Source organism: Chlamydomonas reinhardtii, chromosome 6, assembly GCF_000002595.2.
Source record: "Chlamydomonas reinhardtii strain CC-503 cw92 mt+ chromosome 6, whole genome shotgun sequence".
NCBI lineage: Eukaryota > Viridiplantae > Chlorophyta > Chlorophyceae > Chlamydomonadales > Chlamydomonadaceae > Chlamydomonas > Chlamydomonas reinhardtii.
In genome coordinates, this window is record NC_057009.1 from 2,670,204 (window position 1) to 2,688,604 (window position 18,401).

Genomic DNA, 18,401 nt, shown 5'->3' on the forward strand with positions numbered 1-18,401 from the left:
ACACGAACATGGCTACAATCATGTAAAAATGCATCAGGGTTTCGGTTTACATAGTGGGTCCAGGGTCCGAGGACCTCGAGCTGCCCCGAGCTGCCGTTTAAGCTACCCCGTACAAGCTTCCACGTACACGCTTCCAAGCCGAATCACCACCTCAACACATCCTCTACCTACTATCCCCTAACTTCATATGTCACCAGTACCGCCTGGTCGCCTTGATGGCAAAAAGCCGTATAAAAAGTTACGCTCACAGTCTGACCTACCCGTGCTAGCCCGACCCTACGGTGCTATGATGTTAGCCTATGCGCCCATTGCAGTGGCGCAATCACCAATGAATTAGCCAGACATGCAGGCAGATGAACAAATGTACTATTGACTTCATGCAGTGCGGGATGTGCCCAAAGTTTCACACACTAATGCAGGCCCGTCGCAGTGCCACCGCGCCAAACAGTTTGCCCACACACATGCTGTCTTGTCCGGAATCGACCGTGGGAATCGACCTAATCCGTGCTATGTCGCAGTATCCATAACCTGCAGCCTAACCGTCCGCCCAGTGAGCTTTCACCCGCCCACCCCCATGCCACGCCTCCATTCCACAAATAAATACTACGGCACCCCTCACTTTATTGCATTACTGGGAAGTATGTTCACCACCACCAACACACGCCGCACGCAGCCGTTACGTGTCAGTCTTGGCCTTCTTGACTCCCAGCACGTTCTTCATGGCCTCGTAGCTGACCATGCGAATGGCGTTCTGCGGCACCACCTTAACGGTGTTGGCTACCCAGCCGCGGTAGAAGCCGCGCATGCCCTCCTTCGCCATGATGGTGCGGAACGCGTCCATCTGTTGGGGGCGTCAGGAGCGTGTGTATTGTCAGGCGGTGCGTGGCGTGGTGTGAGACGTGGTAGTTCTTGCGTATTATGGAGGCGGCTGGTGAATCGCGTTGGCGTGGAGGCAATGGCGGCATGAGCCCGCCGCTTCCAACTCGCAGCTTGTCTGTGACCTGGCGGGTGGCTCCCATTCCGCAGCTGCCCCACATCGCTGCACGCTGCCCCACCTGGTTCTTGTAGGCTTGCCCCTTCATCTGCATGCGGCGGCGGATGGTGTCGAGCGGGTAGCAAATGCTGGCGGCGATGGTGCCGCTAGTGCCGCCCACCAAGAGGTTGGCCATCGCGGACTGGGGCCTGTGAGTGAGGCAAGGAAACGCGGGCCGCGTGCGAAGAAAATGTTAAATTGGAGGCCTAGCAGTAGTTAGGGTGAGTTCGCAAGCTGTGGGTTCCAAGCAAATGCAGCGCCGGGTGCGGTGCTATGCATAGCCCACCCGCTCACTCATGCCGGTGCAGCACTCAACGGTGCAGCACTTTTACGGCGCCCACCAGCACCTGTAACGCCCACGCGCGCTGCAGCCCTCCGGTGTGGCCCGGCCCGGGCCAGCCCTACCCGGCCCCGCACCACCAGCCGCCCCTGCCCCCCGCACCCTCCACCCACCGCTCGCCGTGGTACATCCACTTCTTTATGAGGTCGTAGGAGGCGAAGTTCAGCGCGGCGTAGGGCGCAATGCCGATGAGCGTGGGCACCAGTCCCTTGTACAGCGAGATCATGCCCTCCGTGCGCACCATGATGGTGGCGGCGTCGATGGCGCCTGCGCGGGCCCGGCGGGGCGCGGTATCAAGTCAAGTGCAGTGGGCCTGTCGGGCTGTCGAGGCCTTGCGACCATGAGCGCATGGGGGTGCCCTGCCTTCCCAGCAAACCTGTTCTCGCAGCTCGACCCACACTGCCATCCACGCCTCCTTTCACGCGCCTCCCGCCCCACCGTCCCGCCCCGCCATCTCACCCTTGTAGGGGTGGTTTGGCAGCGCCAGGCGCAGCCGCACCGTGTCCAGCGGGTGTGTCAGCGCGGTGGCGGTCATGCCCGCGCACGCGCCCGCCAGCAGCCGCCGAGGCACCGACAGCTCGTGCTTCTCATCCGCCAGCAGCCGCTTGTAGGTGTCGTTGGACGCCAGCTGCCGAGGAGCACAAGGACAAGAGCGGGGCGCGCATACGGTATACACGCGGGCACAGCAGACATGTGAAGTTGTCGACCCAGTCCTGAAGCGTGCTCCTTGGCGTTGCCCGAAACCGGGTCGCGACCGCATTTCGCTCAGCTTGCGCCTTCAAGGCGTAGGAGCCAACGCCTGCCTACCAAGACCCCAGGCGCGCAACGTCACGGGGCACTGGCGCCCTGCCACGCAACCCCTGCCGCACGCAAGCCCTGGCACTGGGCCCACCTGCGCCGCCGAGTAGGGGAAGATGCGGATGATGTTGACGCCGTTGCCCTTCCAGAACGCCAGGAAGCCCTCCTCCCTGCGTGCATACGGTATCGTGGCGGGGTCACACATGCGCTGCATCAGCGGCCTCCCTTCCGATGCCGAATCGCAAGCAGATTCGCCTGACTGTTGTTCCAGAGGTTGAGAAAGAGCGCCGCCCGAACGACCCCAAGCCGTCCGGGTGACGCGACTGCCGCACCGGATGATTTTCATCGCCGCCTGTCCGACGCCCGTGTATGCTGTGGGTGACGTTCCAGGCCCCGCAACAGCCTGTGCGGAGGCCACAATCGCATGGTTAGGGCCGCAGGTGCACCATGCTGGCTGACCAGGAGGCCGGCGTGGGCAGACAGCCAGGAACTGGGGCGTGCAACAGCCAAACCCACCTGGACCTGGAATAGCAGCTTGATGCGATCCAAGGGCGCTGTACACGTCCGGGCGATAGCGCCTGCCATTCCACCGGCGAAGAACATCCTGTTTTACGTAGCGCGAGGCAGGCATCGCAAATTCGTCAGGACCCCGTTGCGGCGCAGCTAGCGAGCGAGGACTAGAGCGAGGGTGCCACGCACCTAGAACTATCCAACACATTTGCTCCGCGCTTTTTATCGCTCATCGTGAAGGAATTATACGCGTGCGTCTGTCGCTATCAGGTCTTGTGAGTTGACCTCCTCCCTGACGTGACTTTTAAGACGGAAGACACTGCCCGTGATAATACATATGTACACAGGCCTTTACAGCTCATACGGGTGGTCTGCCGATGAGTCTGAAAAAATGGTCGATCCGGTCAGGGACTCCTTGACAAAAAGGACCCAACGCACGCATGGTATCACACACATGTACTGCATGTGTTACCATTGGAAGCAATACGTATAGGCAATCAGAGTGCAGCGCGGGCTGAACGGGAGCGCTCTCAAGTTCCTGTCAAACGAGCTTCGCAGACCACCTCGTGGCTCCTGGGTTCATAGGTAGCGCATTAACAGGCGCACAGCTTTATCGGCGCTGCTCGCGACTCACAACAAGGAGTCGCTGCGCCCACCACCTTTTGTTATAGTCCGGCAAAGCTAGCCTTCAAAGCTCCATAACTGCTTCTTCGGCAAAATGGGCAACGTGTTCAGCTGCTTCGAGACTGGGCCCTGGGACCCGCATCCTGAAATTAACACTTCATACACGCCCGCGAGGACGGACGTGTATCAAGACATGAAGCAGCCGCTTTCGCACTACTTTGTGTCTTCTGGGCACAACTCATACCTCACAGGCAACCAGCTCACGTCGGCGTCCGGCACGGCGACGATCATTGCGGTGAGGCCGACTGCCCTGGCGCGCCCGCGTTTTGCGGCTGCGCTGCCTCTCTCCCCTGACTTCTCACACTATCGCTTTCATTCCCCTGCATCTGCGCGCTTCCCTGGAGCAGTGCCTGCAAGGGTCGTGCCGCGTTATCGAGCTTGACGTATACAACGGGCCGGAGTGCAAGCACGGCGGCACACTCACCAAGGCTATCAGCTTCAAGGTGTGTGTTTTGACTTTTGAGGGGTTGCTGGTTGTACCTGATGCTGAGCAGTGTAAGCGATCTGTGTATGTGCATTGTAGAGCGCAGGGGCTGAGGGTTGGGCAGAGCGAGGCAAGCACTTTTGCTGTGTCTGACTAACCGCAAACCGCACGTGTGCGTTTCCGTCGTGCCCTTCAATCTGGGTTTCTGCGCATCTATCAACTATGCATCCATGCTCTCTTCCCAAGTCAAATGGATACACAGTTCAAGGTTTCCCGCACACGTTTCCCTCCAGTCCTACGCGCGCCCAGCCCCATGCAGCGCAGCACGCCCGAACACCAGCCGCCGGCCTGCGCCCACGTACCCCCCTATTAAAACCTCATCGAAAAGTTCAGTTTCAAGTGGCCACGACCTCATCCTTACCCTGCACACAACGCGCCCCGCCACCTGTCGAAACACGGTCTGCAGGAGTGCATCGAGGCGATCGGCGAGTACGCGTTCAAGGCGTCGCCCTACCCGGTGATCATTACCATGGAGAACCACGCCAACACGGAGAACCAGGTACGGCTCGGGGCTTGGGGGGGTGGCGGGTGGGGTGCCGTAGGGAGCTGGCCTGCTGGCGTCGGCTGTTGAGGCACGTGTAGGCATGCAAGGCAGCCAGGGTCCAGGCAGGTTAGGGGCCTGAAGCACCTGGGCGCACCTGGGCCCCTGGCGTGCACCGCACTACACCACAACCGCCCCACACTACACACGGCCCCCTGGCGTGCATCGCAACCACCCCACACTTAGCCACTTCCCATCTACCCATGGGCGTCCATAGCCATCGCCGCCGCACATTCGCACACTACCCAGTGCGCGTGTTTCCATGCGGCCTTCGACCTGTGGCCCGCAGGGTCTGATGGCCCAGATCCTGCGCGAGGTGCTGGGCGACAAGCTGTTCGTGCCCCACCCGGACGACCCCATGGAAGCCTGGAAGAGCCCCGAGGAGCTCAAGCACAAGGTCGTGTGCCGCACCTCGGTGAGGCGGAGGAGGCGCGGCCGCGGGCGTGTTTGGAATGTGGGACGCAAGCGCGGCGTGGTGAAGGGCACCGGGCAGCGGGCGGGAGGTAGAAAGTGAGGCCCATGGAGCACTGGTTGCTGCCGTGTGGGTAGGGTAGGACAACACGCGGACAGTTCAGGTTCGTGAGCGCATGCCACTCGCGGCTGCTGCCCCGCAGCTCAAGCCCAACGCGCACGAGGAGTTCAAGAAGCTCATTTACATCAAGAACTCGAAGTTCACGGGCCTGGCGGAGATGATCAAGAAGGGTAAGCGGGCGAGGAAATTGAAGGGGCAGATTGAGGAGGCAGAGCGGGGGCGGAGGGGAGGGAGGGCCGTTTGCCAGAGCGTGGGTTCGCGTAGTACACACGCCGCAGTAGCGACATGCCCGGTTGCCGCCGTGCCCCTGCAGACAAGGTGGTGTCGTCGTCCTTCGAGGAGATGTCGCTGCCCAAGGCGAGTGCCGCGGCATGGGCGAGGGCGCGAGGACGCAGCGGCGATTTGGGTCGGCTGGAAGGGAGGGCGGGGTGTTGCCCGGCCGGGGGCGACTAAGAACTGGCTACGGTGGAGCTGCTTGGGCCGACGCCCATTTGGTGCTTTTGGGTCGGGAGGGGGGGCAAAGGCGCTGATAAGACGGCGCTGACGGCGACACCATCACCGCACGCGCCCCTGCAGGTCAAGGAGCTGGGCGCGGACGATGCGGACGAGGAGCGGGAGACGCAGCGGGAGATGGAGAAGCTGCAGGCGCAGCAGGCCAAGGCCAAGGCGGCGGGGCATGAGGGGAACAGCGCTGATGAGACGCCGGAGGACGCAGTGGTCGGGGGCGGGATGGTCACGGGGTCGATACAGGTGCGAGGACGACAGCGGCGAAATGAGGAATAGGTGTGGTTAGGGATGGGACGCGCTGGGTCAGCAAGGGAAGGCGGTGGCAGCAGGAAAGGTTTGGGAGGAGGGCGTGGCGGGCAGGAGCAAGCAGGGAGGGCAAGGCAAAGGAAACGGCTGCACCAAGCTGGCATGGTCCGGCATTGGGACTGGCACGCGTCGCTGTACACACGGGGCGGCCTGGCCTGGGTTGGTGCGTTTTATTCCCGCTACCTATCGCTGCGCTCGCGCCCTGACCTTCTCACCATCTCGATCCTGTGCACAACCTCCTCCGTTTGGTCCTTTCCCAACCTCTCACGCGACGTGTGTGGGCTTTGGACTTGAATGACCGTGCTCCCGCCTCCAACTGCTCCACTCCTCTCTGCCACATCCGACCCCATCAGGAGCTGTACACGTACACGGGCAAACACCTTATGCGTGTGTACCCGGCCGGCTGGCGCATCACGTCGGGCAACTACAACCCCATGACCGCCTGGATCCGCGGCGCCTCCTTCGCCGCGCTGAACTGGCAGGTCTGGGACAAGCCGCTGTGGTGCAACGCCGGCAAGGTGCGGCAGGCGATGAGGCAGGGGCAATGGGGGGAAATGGTGGTGGTGATGTAGGAGATGGTGGAAGGGCAGGGTTGGCCGGGCGGCTGTCCCCGCCGGCGGCGGCTACCGAGCGCCGCGCTGGAGAAGAGTACTGGGTGGGAGCGCGTTGCGTGCGACGGCTAGGGGTCTAGGGCAAGCCAAGGAGTTGCTGGGAGTGGAGGGTAGCATCTCGGGTGGTGAATGGCGCCATTCCGCCTGGGTTTTCCATCAGCTTTGGCTTCAGCTTCAGCTATACCGAACTATGGCAACAAAGATGATTTCCTCCTTTCGCAGTTCCTGGATAACGGGCGCAGCGGCTACGTGCTGAAGCCGGACTGGATGCGCAACCCGCCCAGCGAGCTGCCGGCGCGGCCGGGTCGCAAGCTGCTGGTGCACGTGTACAGCGCGCACATGCACCAGGGCAAGAACGTGTCCGTGTTCAAGGATGACCTGTTCGTCAAGGTGGGTGATGGGCACGCAGGGATACATAGCCACCTGGGCAAAGGCAAGGAAGCTGTTGGGTTCGTAAGGTAGAGTTTTCTGCACCGCACGCAACCAGCACCATCAAACGAGGCACGAGGAGCTTGCTAAGTCTCTGCGGGCGAGGACCTGCGCCTTCGAGGCTGCGCAATGGGACTGTGGCCGAGGTGCGGTGGACTAAGCTGGCAGCGTGGTCTTTGGCACACGGCCCGCAGATGGAGGTCTACGGAATGCCCACCGACCGCGAGAGCAAGTACACGAAAACCGTGAACAACAGCGGGCGCCTGCTCGTGAACGAGGAGTACGACTTCGTGGTGCGCTTCCCCGAGATGGCGGTGCTGTGCGTGCAGCTCATGGACGAGGACGCAGGTGCGGCGGCGGCGTGGACTGCTGGGGAGCTGTCGGGCCGGGGGCGCGCGTGCGCGTATCCATGTATTTTCCAAGAACGCGCATCGTACGTGCGGCGGCTTTGCCGTCGAGCGTGCACTCAAGCGTTCAACTTGAAATCTCGCTCCCGCTCGTGACGTCATCCCTGGTAATGCTGCCATTCATTTGTTGGCGTCAGGTGGCGCCAAGACTAACCACGCGGACGCGGACACGCTGGGATACTACACCCTGCCGCTGTCCACACTCAAGGTGGGCGTCACCTGCCGCTGTGTGCCCCCACGTCCCCTGTACTTGCCGTCCACCCTCATTCCACCCCCAGCAACGGCCATCGCCCTGCTGCAGCGCTCGCGTGCTCGCGTTGTGAACCCACCCGCGGGGATGAACGTGTCACTGCAGGAGGGCACCTACAAGCTGCAGCTGAACCACCCTGACAGCGGCAAGGCGCTGCCGGTGGACGAGGCCTGGGTCAAGGTCAGCTTCAAGTGGGCGGCTGAGAACCCCATGTACGCCGGGCCCAAGTAGAGGAGCCGGCGGAGGCACGGAGCACTTGCTTATCGGCGGGCCGGACTTAAGAAAGAGAACGCGACTGATAGCTATGTACGGTATAATTCGAAGGGCTGCGTTGAGCCGTTGACGGAGGAGCCGGTGGCGGCGGCTGATCGCAGACAAAAGTTTCAAGCAGGGTTGCCCAAGGGCAACAATTACACAGGCGCCATGCGAGTACCTGTGGTGTGTTTCTCTGCCCCGTGCGTTGAGGGCGCTGACGGCTCGGACCGAATTTAAGGATGCTCGAGAGTGATGGGGGCAAATAGTATTGAACTCATGACGTTGCTTGGTTCGCGCTGTTGGCCATGTCTGGCGAGGTGCACCTTGCGAGGCTCAGTCGCAGCCGTTGCACGATGATCAGTTGACTCGTGACGCCATTTTTGTTGCGGTTGAAGCATCTGTATTAGCAAGGCGCGGGTGTAAGATTCGGACCTGCGCACACAGGCGTATCCCACTGGGGATGTGTCGGGTGCAGACATGTGATCGTGATGTTTGATGGGACGAGTCAAGGGCATAGTCTGATAGTCACGCGGCAGGCAAGTGCATGCGGCGAATAATCGGTTGCAGTGCGATAGGACACACGGACGTTGGTGAGGAGGCAAGGGCTGGCTGAGTTCGCGATTGAGTTGCTGGATGGAGACGGAACACGTGTGATGTTTGTGCAGCGTGCCGGGCGTGCGGGATTAGGGTAGCCCAGGGACAGCCCCCTGGGGACAGCCCCCGAACGCCAATGCAAGTCCTCGGCTGCTCGTTTTGGCGGCTGTTCGAAGTACCGCGCTGTCCTCTTGGCTGCTCATAGCCGTAGGTGCGGCTGGCTGGCCTCGTGTTGGGATGTGTGGATGCCTCGTGTGGATGAGTGGATGCATCAGGGGTGCATCATACCCACTGCTTTTACTCACATGGCACTTGCGTACACGATAACGCCTGGTCCCGCAAGCTCAACATGTGTGCATGCATTCAGTTGTGGTTGTAATCGAAACTCGAAAGGGCTACACTGCTAGAGGCAGCAACTGGACTGGACCACCTCTGGAGCGCGGACCCGGCAGCAACGTGCTGCCGGTCCTTGCCAGTGTTCTACACGCTTGCTATTGTGGCAGCCAGGTGACAGCCAACCAGCGTTGGACAGCCTCTTTGACGGCTGCGCGCAAGCCCTAACGTCCTGCCCCGAGATGCTGCAGTCCAAGGCCAACGCCCGCATGGACGTCAGGCTAGGTTGGGCACAGTCGGGCACTTCGAAGCCTGGCTGCGCCTTCGTGCACTAGAATGACACCGCCACGGCAAACCCACAGACATTGTTTTAGCACAGAGATGATAGACAGTATGTGAAGCATGGGAGTTGCCCCTGACAGGGACTGGGGAGCCCCATTTCGGCCCTCGAGCCCCACTTTGGATCCTGTTTTTTGAAGTCGCACAGGTGCAGGCAACCCAGAGTTACAGGACATTGTTAGCAACACCATTCATTTGGCTGCATTATTTACATTACTACCCACGAAAGTGTCGCCACCTCTTAATCTTGTTTAGCTACAAAAGCTGCAGCTCGACCCTCTAGCCGCTGTCCTCAAAGCCCACGAATTTCAGGCACTTGCACAGATACTTGCTCTGTAAAGGCTTTGCCGGGGTCGTGACCTTCAAGCTTTCCCCCCCGGCATTTTGCTAGCGACTGGAGCCGTTCTCTCGGCATACCTGGCAGCTCCCTCGGATAGCAGTTCAGACTAGCAGCACAGCATGCGGTCGTAGGGGCGCATCTGCGCGCCCGCGCCTTGCCGGGAGAGGCGAGCTGGGCAAGCGCACTCGGCCTGACCTTCACCAGCTAACATGATTGTCGAGGCACAATACTTGCTACAAGTTTACGGAGCTATCAAAAATGACTGCCGTGGCAGCGAAGACCAGGCTGTTATGTGCTTCGCTGCCTGCACGGATGCCGACTCGGTTTGCGCGTCACAGCAGCTCATGGTAGGGACCCTCACGTCTCCGGTGGCGTGCAACAAGACGTAGATTGAGTTCTCCAGAAATCCTAACGACGCGCCGTGGCGTATGCAGAACCTGTTCAACCGGGAGGGCATCTTCTTCACGCTCATACCCGTGGACAGCTATGAGGAGGTTAAGGCGCACTGCGAGCCCTTGGTGCAGGCAGAGGTGGGTAGATTTGCCCGCTGGCAAGCAGGTGTAAGGGACAATGAGGGCGGGAGGGGACTGTAGACGGGAGGCCGTCAGGGTGTGCGGCTGCACCTCCACACGGCCTCAGCCATCCTTAGTCCCATTACCCTGCACGCCATGTCGTAACCCACAGGAGGTCAAGACCGTGGTGCTTATCAACTGCGGCGCCACAGATGACATTCGCTCGCTGTGTGAGCTGCCAGACAACGTGCGCATCGTCATCATCGACCACCATCGGCCAGTATGGCATGGCCACAACGTTGAGGATGACACGAACACGCTTGTGCTCGTAGACGAGGACGACCCGGTGCCCAAAGCGTCCGTGCCGGTGTACAACCCCAACGAGCAAGGTGCGGCCGCAGTTGCTTGTACATACACACACGCGCGCGCGCAGGGACGGCAAGGTGTGCATTGAGGAAGAGCCTCTATCAGCCCAATGATTAGGCAGAATTTCTCACGCCCGTATTACAGGAGCTTGCATTGACCGTTGTTTTGTGGATGTGCGTGCCCACAGAGGAGGATGAGGAGGACTCGGGGTCAGAGGCCTCAGAGGCTGAGAAGGATGATGAGGAAGACCAGGAGGCAGGCGTCAGCGGCGACGGGGATGAGGACGAGGACGATCTCGGGGTGCGGCCCGGGAGAAAGCGGCGGCGGCGCAGCACCGGCGCAGACCAGGAGGAGCGGCCAGCCAAGCGGAGCCCTGAGGCGCGCGCACAAGCAAGAGCAGAGCGGCGGAAACTGGCGGAGCTCATAGACGCCTACTACAGCGATTGCAACGGCTACGGGAAACCGTCCTCACTTTTGCTGTTTGCGCTCGTAAACACAGCGCAGCACGATGACAACTTTCACCTCTGGTGCGCAGGGCGAGGGGGCCGTTAGTGCACATGGCACTTGGGAATTAGTGAATTACTGGGTCTCTACCCTCGCATTCGCCCGCTTGCTACGGGATGGGCCTTGGAGGAGAAGCATGCGCAAACACAGCGTATACATGATGTGGGTTAACGAAAGCTTGATGGGGGTGTCACCATGCAGGTGTGCCATCGTGGGCCTGACGGAGCAGCTGTTGTTCCACCAGATTAGCAAGCAGCAATACAACACGTGGCGGGAGGGGCTGGAGCAGAAGACGCACGTGCAGGCTGACCCGCAGGAGGAGCTGGATAATGTGAGTAGGCTCGCTGGCGCTCCAGGGAAGGGCCAATCTATGCCAAAAAGTGCAACCTTGGACTGGCCGCTGGACCTAAACGGGGTCCACTCTCAATCGCCAGCTCTGCCTTGTCTAACACGCAGTGCTGCCCTGTTCGCTTTTTCCCACAGGAGGCCGCCAATGGGCTGCTCCACATACCGCGCCAGAAGGTGCACGTGGAGCCCTTTGACGACCTGCGGCTGACGCTGCTGCGCTACTGGACCATCGAGGACAGCCTACGGTGGGCGTGGGTGTTGGGATGCCGGGGCTGCCTCCGTGGTCTGCTTACCAAAGAATATGCATTGCGCGGATCTGGGCTCTTCATGTGGCACTCCATGACAACTGGCCATCCCAACTGCTGACTTGCACTCCTGCAGGTACACGGGCTACGTGGCTGCTCGGCTGCAGACGTGGCGGCAAAAGGGGCTGGACAACCTGCGCAGCCTGTTGACGTACATGTGCATCCCGCTCAAACACGCAACAACCGCCTACAGTGAGTTCTGGGCCTGAGTTCCTGGATGCAGCCGGGGCCCCACCCTTAAGCACATCAAGTGACGTGTAGTAGTACCGTGCGTGCAACCAGAGGCAGCCGGCCGCGATGTGCGAACTGTAACGTGCTCGAACAACTCTCTCGACTGCGCCTTTGCAGAGGGCCTGCGTGAGGTGTACAACAGCCAGCTGCGCGCCCAGCTGCCGCGGTTCGCGCCGCAGCACATGCTGGCGTGGGACTCGCTGCACCTCAGCAGCTTCCGGCTGCTGTACAAGCACGAGGAGGTGCGTGTGCAGGGAACCAATGCGCGGGGCGGGCACAGCCGCACAGGCGGGGCACAGGCCAGCGCTGAGCCTCATCTTCAAGCCCTAGCTCCGGGCTTTAGGTGTAAACATGTATATGTGTGCTGCCGCATCTCACAGATCTCGGCCTCAGACATGGTGTTCGCGTTGTTGGGGCTGCTCACGGACGCCAAGCCCAAGGAGAAGAGCTGGCACCGCGCCGCCTTCAAGTGAGTGTTTCGCGCGCCTTGGGTTTGCATCTGCGGTACTCGAGCTGCCGGCCCTGCCCGTCCGCCACTATCACTACTGAAAAACCTCGTTGTCTTCCCCCACATGCAGCGACGCCTCGAACGCTCTGCACGTGCAGCGCAACCTGAACGTGGTGGAGAAGGGCATTGAGCTGGCCAAGCGCATGTGCAGTGACGTCGTGCAGTGAGTAGGGTTGCAGGCCCGCGAGGACGCCTGCGCATCTGGACTAGCTACAAGGATGCGGACAGCCATTGTTTCTGCCCAATCCAACTGCGTGGTTTCGGCAGATGCGTCCAAGCGCCACGCGTGCACATGCGTGCGTGCTGAGCGCCGTGCCGTCTCCTCCTGTGCCTGCAGCGAGTGCGGGCTGATGATCACCTCGGGCAAGGTGAAGGGCGGCCGCAACGCCGACTACCGCTGGGTGAACGTGGCGGAGAGCAACGGCCTGGCCAACCCGCGCTTCACGCACCCCGCCGTGCTCAAGGTGGGGCCGGGGGTCAAAAGCACGGTCACACACATCTACATACTCTTCACGACCCGACCAAACAAACCTTAAGCCAACCTGCCTAACAACGCATGCGGCCAACCTCCTCCCCTGCAGTATATGGCGCTGTTCCTGCGCGACGCCACCAGCCACCGATACAGCTCCAACGACGCGCGGAGGCCCATGGTGGTGGCGGGGCCGCCCGATGAGGGCGGCATGTGCTGCGTGGTGGCTGTGCACGCCAAGCACATTTCCGGGAACAAGCTGCAGGTGGGTGGCTGGGAATAGACCAACAGTTCCCTCTTCCTGCGCCGCGGCACGCCTCGCAGCATTCTGCATGTTCGGCACTGCTGCTCCAGCGCCCAAGCCCGCTCTTGAGACACGCTACACACACACCCGCGCCCGCAGAAAAACCCGTTCGCGCGGCCCTTCATCGAGACGGCCAGCGCGCTGCACATCTTCCAGCAGAAGAGCGCCTTCGAGAACACCACGTTCCACCTGCGCAAGGAGGAGGTGGGCCCCTTCCTGGACCGCCTGCAGCACGTCGTCAAGGAGTACACGGAGGAGGCCAAGCGCCTGGAGCAGGTCGCGGCCGCGTAAGGATGCCGCGGCTGTGGTGGCTGTGATCAGGGCTCAAGCTGGTGCCGTTGGGTGCCGTGCCGCCTTCAGCGGCGCAGGTATAGCAAGTGAAGGCATGCGCGCCTGCGGCTGAGCCTGCGTCGGGCGGTGTTGCGGCGCCGTTGGCGCTGCGCTTCAAAGTAGAGCGGAGGAGCGGACGGACATGGATGTGGAACGACGGCGTAGGAGCTCGGGAAGGGCTCGCTGGCGTACGAGTGTAACGTTGGCGGGTACACGAGCATGCGTTTGTGGGGACTTCGGCGACTGTTCCCATACTGGCAGGGGCTGGCAGCTGGGTTCCGCCAGACGTGCAGTTTTGGCTAAGAGCGTGCGGTGCAGGCGGCGGGTGGCTGGGTCAGACACCATCTGTGCATGGGGTCGTGCATGGGGCCACTGCTCCATGTGCGCAGGTTGCAGGCAACCAGAGTACAGACACAGGCTTGAGAGACTGACGTAGACATATAGACGGACTGGCCTAGCGTGGCTCGAGGTACCATATGCGAAGGGACTCTGCACGGTTTACAGAGGCCGCGGTGCCCGTAGCAACTTCCATGCACTTCGGTCGCGTGTACAATTAGCAGCCCATGGGTGCTGGAGGTTTGAGGTGCTGCCCAATGAGGCAATGACACAATGCTATGGTACCGACTCGAAATCACACACATGCATGCATCCACCAACAACTTGTAACACGACAGACCCGGCTGTGGTAAGACTCCGCCTCAACTCGACCCCTGCTGGCTACAATACATCAGGCGCACAAACTAAGCCCCTGCACGTCAGACCTCGTCGCCATTCGGGCGTTGCCCTGTCACACTTGCCGGTGGGGGGCCTGCCGCACTCGCTGCTGCGTCCTGGCCCTCTACAACAGCCCCTGGTCCCTCCGGATCTGCTGCCACTGCTATGTGCACCGCCGTGCCTTCTGGTGATTGTGCCACCGCGACCGCCACAGCCTCACTGTCTGCATCTACACTCCCATCCGCGAGCAGCGGCGCCGCCGGGTCCTCCCCCCTTGCGACCGCGGCCGCCACGCGCGCCGCCTCCGCCCTTCGCTCCTTGCGCCGGAGCCACCACCACCTGGCCCCCTTGTACACGACAAAGAAGGTGATGACCTGCACACCGCACACGTCAGGGCGGGTGGGGGGCGGGTAGTTTATTCCAATCCCAAAGAAACCAAGACCCAGCACACAGGGACTGCCAGCGGCAGGGGTGAAGAGCCATGCGACCGATTCCGCCACATCCGATGATCCCGTGCCCTTCCAGCCCACGTCTTCCCCCATCACTTGCCTTGCCCAACAGGTACCCGACAACCAAAAGGGTTGCGATGATTGCGGTGCGATTCATCGGAGGGGCCTCTGGGAACGGTGCCCGCGTGTGCCTTTGCGGTGTCAAGGAAGGCGTGACACGAGGAAGTCAGCAGCGTGTCAGTCTGCGAGGGCGCGCTGAGCTGGCGAGCCCTGTTCATGGACACTGGCTGGTATACATGCTGCTGCTATAACACACTTGCTCGCTTACCGGCTAGCTCGCGTGTCAGCGTGACTGGTCCACTTAGCCAATTTGCGCGTGCTTGCCAACACGGTTATGCTCAAAAGGAATCTTGCAGCGCGAGCATTCAGTGCGTGTTATAAACAGTATTGAGCACCGCGGTGTCTCAACGCGACGACAGGTGACGCGGAAAGATTTCACGCACACTGAGCCAGTTACGCAAGCGTGTCTGTAATGGGTGAGATGGCCCTATGAAGACTTTGGCATGACAAGTCAATATGTATTTGCTTTGTTCGGGACGAAAGGCACTCTCGGGGCCAACCACCTTTCCGTACCTCATGCCGCCGAATGGAAAGGCAGGCCGAAGCCACCTTCTCTCTCAGCCTTGCCGCTCTAGCAGCAGTGCACCGGCCATGCACGGAGCCTCCTTAGTCCTTACGTCACGTCCCGTGCCGTTGCTTGTGCTCTCAGGGTGCCCAGCAACAACAGCGCGGCCCCCAGCAGCAGCTTACGCTCCACCCGGTACCGCAACGCCACCTCAGTCCTCGCCGGCACGTCCCCGACAGCAGCTTCAAATTCCCGCTTCCTACAACCCGCCACTGCATCCCCTGCAACATGCGCACACGGATCATCACTCCCGGCCGAAGGCCCATCGCCACGGCCGTGACCTGCGCGCTCCTTACTCGTTGGCGCTGGGGCCATTAGCGCTGTGGCCTTGTCAGTTGACGCAGGGCTGCCGGAAGGCCCCGACCGCATGTCTGCCAGACGCTGCAGGTCTGACTCAAGCAAGGTGGGAAAGCCCTCGAGACTCGCCCGCGCCCATGATGCAAGCGCAGTCAGCGCCCTCGCCTCCGTGGCATGCGTGACCAGCCGCCGCTCCCGCAAGTTCCTGTACGGGGGTGGGAGGGAAATGGTGCGCTGCAGTGGGGCGCCGGCACACACGCAGCCAAACACTCTCGCATATGCCCACAGTCCCGCACACGAACACACATACACACGCATGGAACGCAGCACACACAGGCTGGCACCGTGGCTGCCAGCCAATCGCCCCGTCTAGCATCTCGTAACATCCTGCGGCGCCTCACCTCCAGCCGCAAGCGGCAACGATGCTGGCAGCGGCGCTGCGCAGCCGCACCCGCGCCGCCGCAGCCCCGCCGGGGCCCAGCAGCTGCGCCCGCACCAGGGCCGCCTCGCCCGCACACGGCAGTTCGCCCTCACTGGCTGCCTCTCCCCGGCCGGCGCGTCTACTGGGGCCACGGCTCGGAGGTGCACCTCCTCCGGCCTCGCCTGCTGCCGCAGCCGTTGCTGGTGCCCCTCCCACCGCCGCCTCCGCTTCCGCTTCCGCTTCCGCTGCCTCGCCTGCTGCTGGCGCCTGCTCCAGCTGCTCCAGCCGGTGCGCCAGCGCCTCCGCCGCCTCGTGCACCCACTCCCGCCGCATGCGGTCTTGTGAGTCCAGGCCGCAGCCTTCCCAGCCCAGCCGGTCGTAGGGGTTGCCGTAAATGACGAAGCCGTACTGCAGCACCAACGACCTGTCCACACACACAGAGCACCAGTGCATTGGCAGACGCGCGAGCGCTTGCGTTTCCTTGACACATACGCAAGGATACCACATAAGCATGGCCATTCTCTCAGCAGCGCGGCACACATAGTGGGCAGTAGCGTGCTTGCAAGATTGCATGCTTTCAGTTCAGCCACAACGACGCACCCGTCTTCGTCACCCTCCGCCTATGCGTTGGGTTCAAGCTTGTTACACACCGGCCCCTACCCCACGCGCGGCATACCTGCTGTCCTTCTTGCCATAGTCAATGTAAACCTGCGGCTGCTCTGCGCAGGTGCCTGCTGCTGTCGCTGAATCAGGCACACGCGGCAACTCCAATGCGACCATGTCTGCGGTAGGCTGCCAAGCCGATCCCGTCGCATCCCCGATCCCGGCTGCATTGCCCGCAGCAGCCTCCGCACCCTCCTGCGCACGCGCACGTTGGCCCACGTGTCCAACAGGCGCCTCGCCAGGTGCGTCCCCAGGCGGCGGCGGTTCAAGCCTGAGCACGTGCAGCGTGGGCGCGCCCGGCCGGTAGTTGGCGAGGCAGAAGAAGGGCACGTACGCATGCAGCTCGCGCCCGTCGGCGTCGCTCTGCAGCATTTGCGGGCGGGCACGTCACCGCCTGTCGCATATGCCTTCATCACGGCAAGCGGTAAATGGGCCCAGCGCCCCAGAAATGGAAGAAACTTAACACCCCCCCCCCCGCCCCGCAGCAGCCAACACGCCCGGTGCGCCTCTGTGTGTGCGTGACCAGCAAGCGCCTCACCTTGAACCCAAACGCGCGGCTCTCCACCGCGCCCACGGCCTCCAGCCACTCCCGCAGCGTCACAGCGCCCGGCCCCACCTCCGTGCGGAACTCGGGTGCGTCGATGAAGCGCCGATACGCAGACAGCACGGTCGCCTGCCATGCCGCCGCTTCGGACGCCAGGGAGGCATCCTGTAGAAGAGGCCAGGCGCGTAACAAGATGGATTGTGGAGGGAACCGAGCTAGGGAGAATGCCGAATGGCTTGGGTGAAGTCCAGGGTAGGTGTTCTAGGGAGCACCGTTCTAGTAGGAGGAAGGATCAAAGGCTCTTCCAAGTATGTGCGACACTCGGCCTCACATGGCATGGCCTCTTGAAACGCCATGCTCTGCAGTGACCCACCCCCGACCCTACACACCTGCAGCTGCTGCAGCTCCTCCTCCCTCCAAAACGTCAAACTGGTTTGCTGTGTGGCGCTTGGCAGCAGCGCACGGTATCGCCTCCAGAAGTGTGCAAAACTCCTGGCGTCCCCTGCGCCCTCCCCTGCGGCGCCAGACCCAGCCTCCGGCTGCCGCCATGCCCACACCAGCAGCGCTGCAAGCACAACCTCCCACGGCGCGGCGGACTCATCCGTGCAGCTGAGCACTGGCGCCAGCGCACGTGAGGAGTGGGCGGCGGGGCAGCAGCCCGGGACCTCGTGGCTGAGGCACAGGCGCAGCGGCACGCGGATGACAACGGTGGGCTGCTGTGCCTCCGGATCAACGGTGGGCTGCTGTGTTTCCGAGTCTTGTTGCTGTTGCTGATGTTGCGCTTCCGCACCGCTGTCTACGTGGCGACGAGCGCCAGCCGCTGTGCCCGTCGCGCGGCTGCTGCGGGTTGCCACTTGCAGCCTGGAGGCCTTCTGATTCAGCACCCAGCCGAGGCCCTCTGGTGTCCGTGCGAGACTGACATTGATGGGAGGAACGCAGTGCTCTGACGCAAGCTCTGTAAAGAGTGCACTCGCGTCAACGTCTGCGGCCGTGCGCAGCTGCGTGCGCCGTGGAGTCAGCCAAGACACCCGTCGCCGGAGCTGCTGCCGCGACTCATGCCGCCTTGGGTGGGCAAAGCTGCAAAGCGAGTGTTGCAGCTGTAAGCGACTGCCAGTTCTGGGCTGGGGCAACGCCATGAGCGGCGTCAAGCTGAGGTGCTGAGGCAGGCAGGCCGTCCTCAGGTCCCTGACACCATCCACAACCACCACCACCACCACGAGCTATTCAACGACTAGGCATATGCGGCGAGTTTGAATCGCATACATTTCATTCAGCATGCTTTTGGCCAAGGTGCACGCGCACGGAACTGTCAGGTGACCTGACCGGTTTCCTTGGGCAACGACTGAGAGTTATTCTTCACATATCAAAAACAGGCCTGGCATCTACACTAGGTAGGCCAGCGCGCCACCGAGGCGAGCATTCTGTTGCCTGGCTGGGCCGGATCCAGGCGCCTCGGCA

General features: G+C 61.9%; 5 protein-coding genes across 5 annotated transcripts; 2 read left to right on the forward strand and 3 right to left on the reverse strand.

Moving 5' to 3' along the window:
- Positions 1 to 34: 34 nt before the first annotated feature.
- CHLRE_06g270150v5 (uncharacterized protein) lies at positions 35 to 3,045 on the reverse strand. The gene is made up of 8 exons (XM_001696176.2): positions 2,871 to 3,045; positions 2,688 to 2,775; positions 2,504 to 2,574; positions 2,266 to 2,341; positions 1,833 to 2,001; positions 1,487 to 1,640; positions 1,056 to 1,182; positions 35 to 841 (listed from the first exon to the last, which is right to left on the reverse strand). Exons 1-8 carry the CDS (start codon positions 2,912 to 2,914, stop codon positions 677 to 679), a joined length of 894 nt encoding a protein of 297 aa, XP_001696228.1. The 5' UTR covers positions 2,915 to 3,045; the 3' UTR covers positions 35 to 676.
- A 103-nt stretch (positions 3,046 to 3,148) lies between these two features.
- Positions 3,149 to 8,670, forward strand: CHLRE_06g270200v5 (uncharacterized protein). The gene is made up of 12 exons (XM_043062926.1): positions 3,149 to 3,600; positions 3,713 to 3,808; positions 4,256 to 4,348; positions 4,680 to 4,805; positions 5,005 to 5,092; positions 5,236 to 5,279; positions 5,499 to 5,672; positions 6,089 to 6,253; positions 6,569 to 6,736; positions 6,970 to 7,123; positions 7,320 to 7,390; positions 7,538 to 8,670. The coding sequence occupies exons 1-12, from the start codon at positions 3,400 to 3,402 to the stop codon at positions 7,661 to 7,663; spliced, it is 1,506 nt and encodes a 501-aa protein (XP_042923632.1). The 5' UTR covers positions 3,149 to 3,399; the 3' UTR covers positions 7,664 to 8,670.
- Positions 8,671 to 9,141: 471 nt separating this feature from the next.
- Positions 9,142 to 13,170, forward strand: CHLRE_06g270250v5 (uncharacterized protein). Its single transcript, XM_001696449.3, has 13 exons — positions 9,142 to 9,640; positions 9,728 to 9,823; positions 9,978 to 10,194; positions 10,359 to 10,698; positions 10,877 to 11,006; positions 11,159 to 11,268; positions 11,405 to 11,520; positions 11,677 to 11,801; positions 11,940 to 12,028; positions 12,138 to 12,230; positions 12,405 to 12,531; positions 12,649 to 12,801; positions 12,940 to 13,170. The coding sequence occupies exons 1-13, from the start codon at positions 9,503 to 9,505 to the stop codon at positions 13,129 to 13,131; spliced, it is 1,926 nt and encodes a 641-aa protein (XP_001696501.1). The 5' UTR covers positions 9,142 to 9,502; the 3' UTR covers positions 13,132 to 13,170.
- Positions 13,171 to 13,172: 2 nt separating this feature from the next.
- CHLRE_06g270276v5 (uncharacterized protein) lies at positions 13,173 to 14,698 on the reverse strand. The gene is made up of 3 exons (XM_043062927.1): positions 14,662 to 14,698; positions 14,434 to 14,524; positions 13,173 to 14,258 (listed from the first exon to the last, which is right to left on the reverse strand). Exon 3 carries the CDS (start codon positions 13,513 to 13,515, stop codon positions 13,285 to 13,287), a length of 231 nt encoding a protein of 76 aa, XP_042923633.1. The 5' UTR covers positions 13,516 to 14,258; positions 14,434 to 14,524; positions 14,662 to 14,698; the 3' UTR covers positions 13,173 to 13,284.
- Positions 14,699 to 14,752: 54 nt separating this feature from the next.
- CHLRE_06g270300v5 (uncharacterized protein) lies at positions 14,753 to 18,328 on the reverse strand. Its single transcript, XM_043062928.1, has 5 exons — positions 17,333 to 18,328; positions 16,938 to 17,108; positions 16,413 to 16,762; positions 15,717 to 16,160; positions 14,753 to 15,520 (listed from the first exon to the last, which is right to left on the reverse strand). The coding sequence occupies exons 1-5, from the start codon at positions 18,077 to 18,079 to the stop codon at positions 15,067 to 15,069; spliced, it is 2,166 nt and encodes a 721-aa protein (XP_042923634.1). The 5' UTR covers positions 18,080 to 18,328; the 3' UTR covers positions 14,753 to 15,066.
- Between the last annotated feature and the right edge of the window lie 73 nt (positions 18,329 to 18,401).

Bases quoted from the DNA above. Each gene is read 5' to 3' on its own strand.
- CHLRE_06g270200v5 (XM_043062926.1), top strand. From the start codon at position 3,400: ATGGGCAACGTGTTCAGCTGCTTCGAGACTGGGCCCTGGGACCCGCAT. The intron at 4,349-4,679 runs GTACGGCTCGGG...TGTGGCCCGCAG, and splicing joins ACGCCAACACGGAGAACCAG to GGTCTGATGGCCCAGATCCT. The intron at 4,806-5,004 runs GTGAGGCGGAGG...GCTGCCCCGCAG, and splicing joins AGGTCGTGTGCCGCACCTCG to CTCAAGCCCAACGCGCACGA.
- CHLRE_06g270250v5 (XM_001696449.3), top strand. From the start codon at position 9,503: ATGATTGTCGAGGCACAATACTTGCTACAAGTTTACGGAGCTATCAAA. The intron at 11,269-11,404 runs GTGGGCGTGGGT...GCACTCCTGCAG, and splicing joins ACCATCGAGGACAGCCTACG to GTACACGGGCTACGTGGCTG. The intron at 12,802-12,939 runs GTGGGTGGCTGG...CCGCGCCCGCAG, and splicing joins TTTCCGGGAACAAGCTGCAG to AAAAACCCGTTCGCGCGGCC.
- CHLRE_06g270150v5 (XM_001696176.2), bottom strand. From the start codon at position 2,914: ATGAGCGATAAAAAGCGCGGAGCAAATGTGTTGGATAGTTCTAG. The intron at 2,776-2,870 runs GTGCGTGGCACC...TACGTAAAACAG, and splicing joins AATGTGTTGGATAGTTCTAG to GATGTTCTTCGCCGGTGGAA. The intron at 2,002-2,265 runs GTGGGCCCAGTG...GCTCCTCGGCAG, and splicing joins TCCCCTACTCGGCGGCGCAG to CTGGCGTCCAACGACACCTA.
- CHLRE_06g270300v5 (XM_043062928.1), bottom strand. From the start codon at position 18,079: ATGGCGTTGCCCCAGCCCAGAACTGGCAGTCGCTTACAGCTGCAACAC. The intron at 17,109-17,332 runs GTGTGTAGGGTC...CCTCTTCTACAG, and splicing joins AGGAGCTGCAGCAGCTGCAG to GATGCCTCCCTGGCGTCCGA. The intron at 15,521-15,716 runs GTGAGGCGCCGC...ACCCCCGTACAG, and splicing joins GTTGCCGCTTGCGGCTGGAG to GAACTTGCGGGAGCGGCGGC.
- CHLRE_06g270276v5 (XM_043062927.1), bottom strand. From the start codon at position 13,515: ATGGTGTCTGACCCAGCCACCCGCCGCCTGCACCGCACGCTCTTAGCC.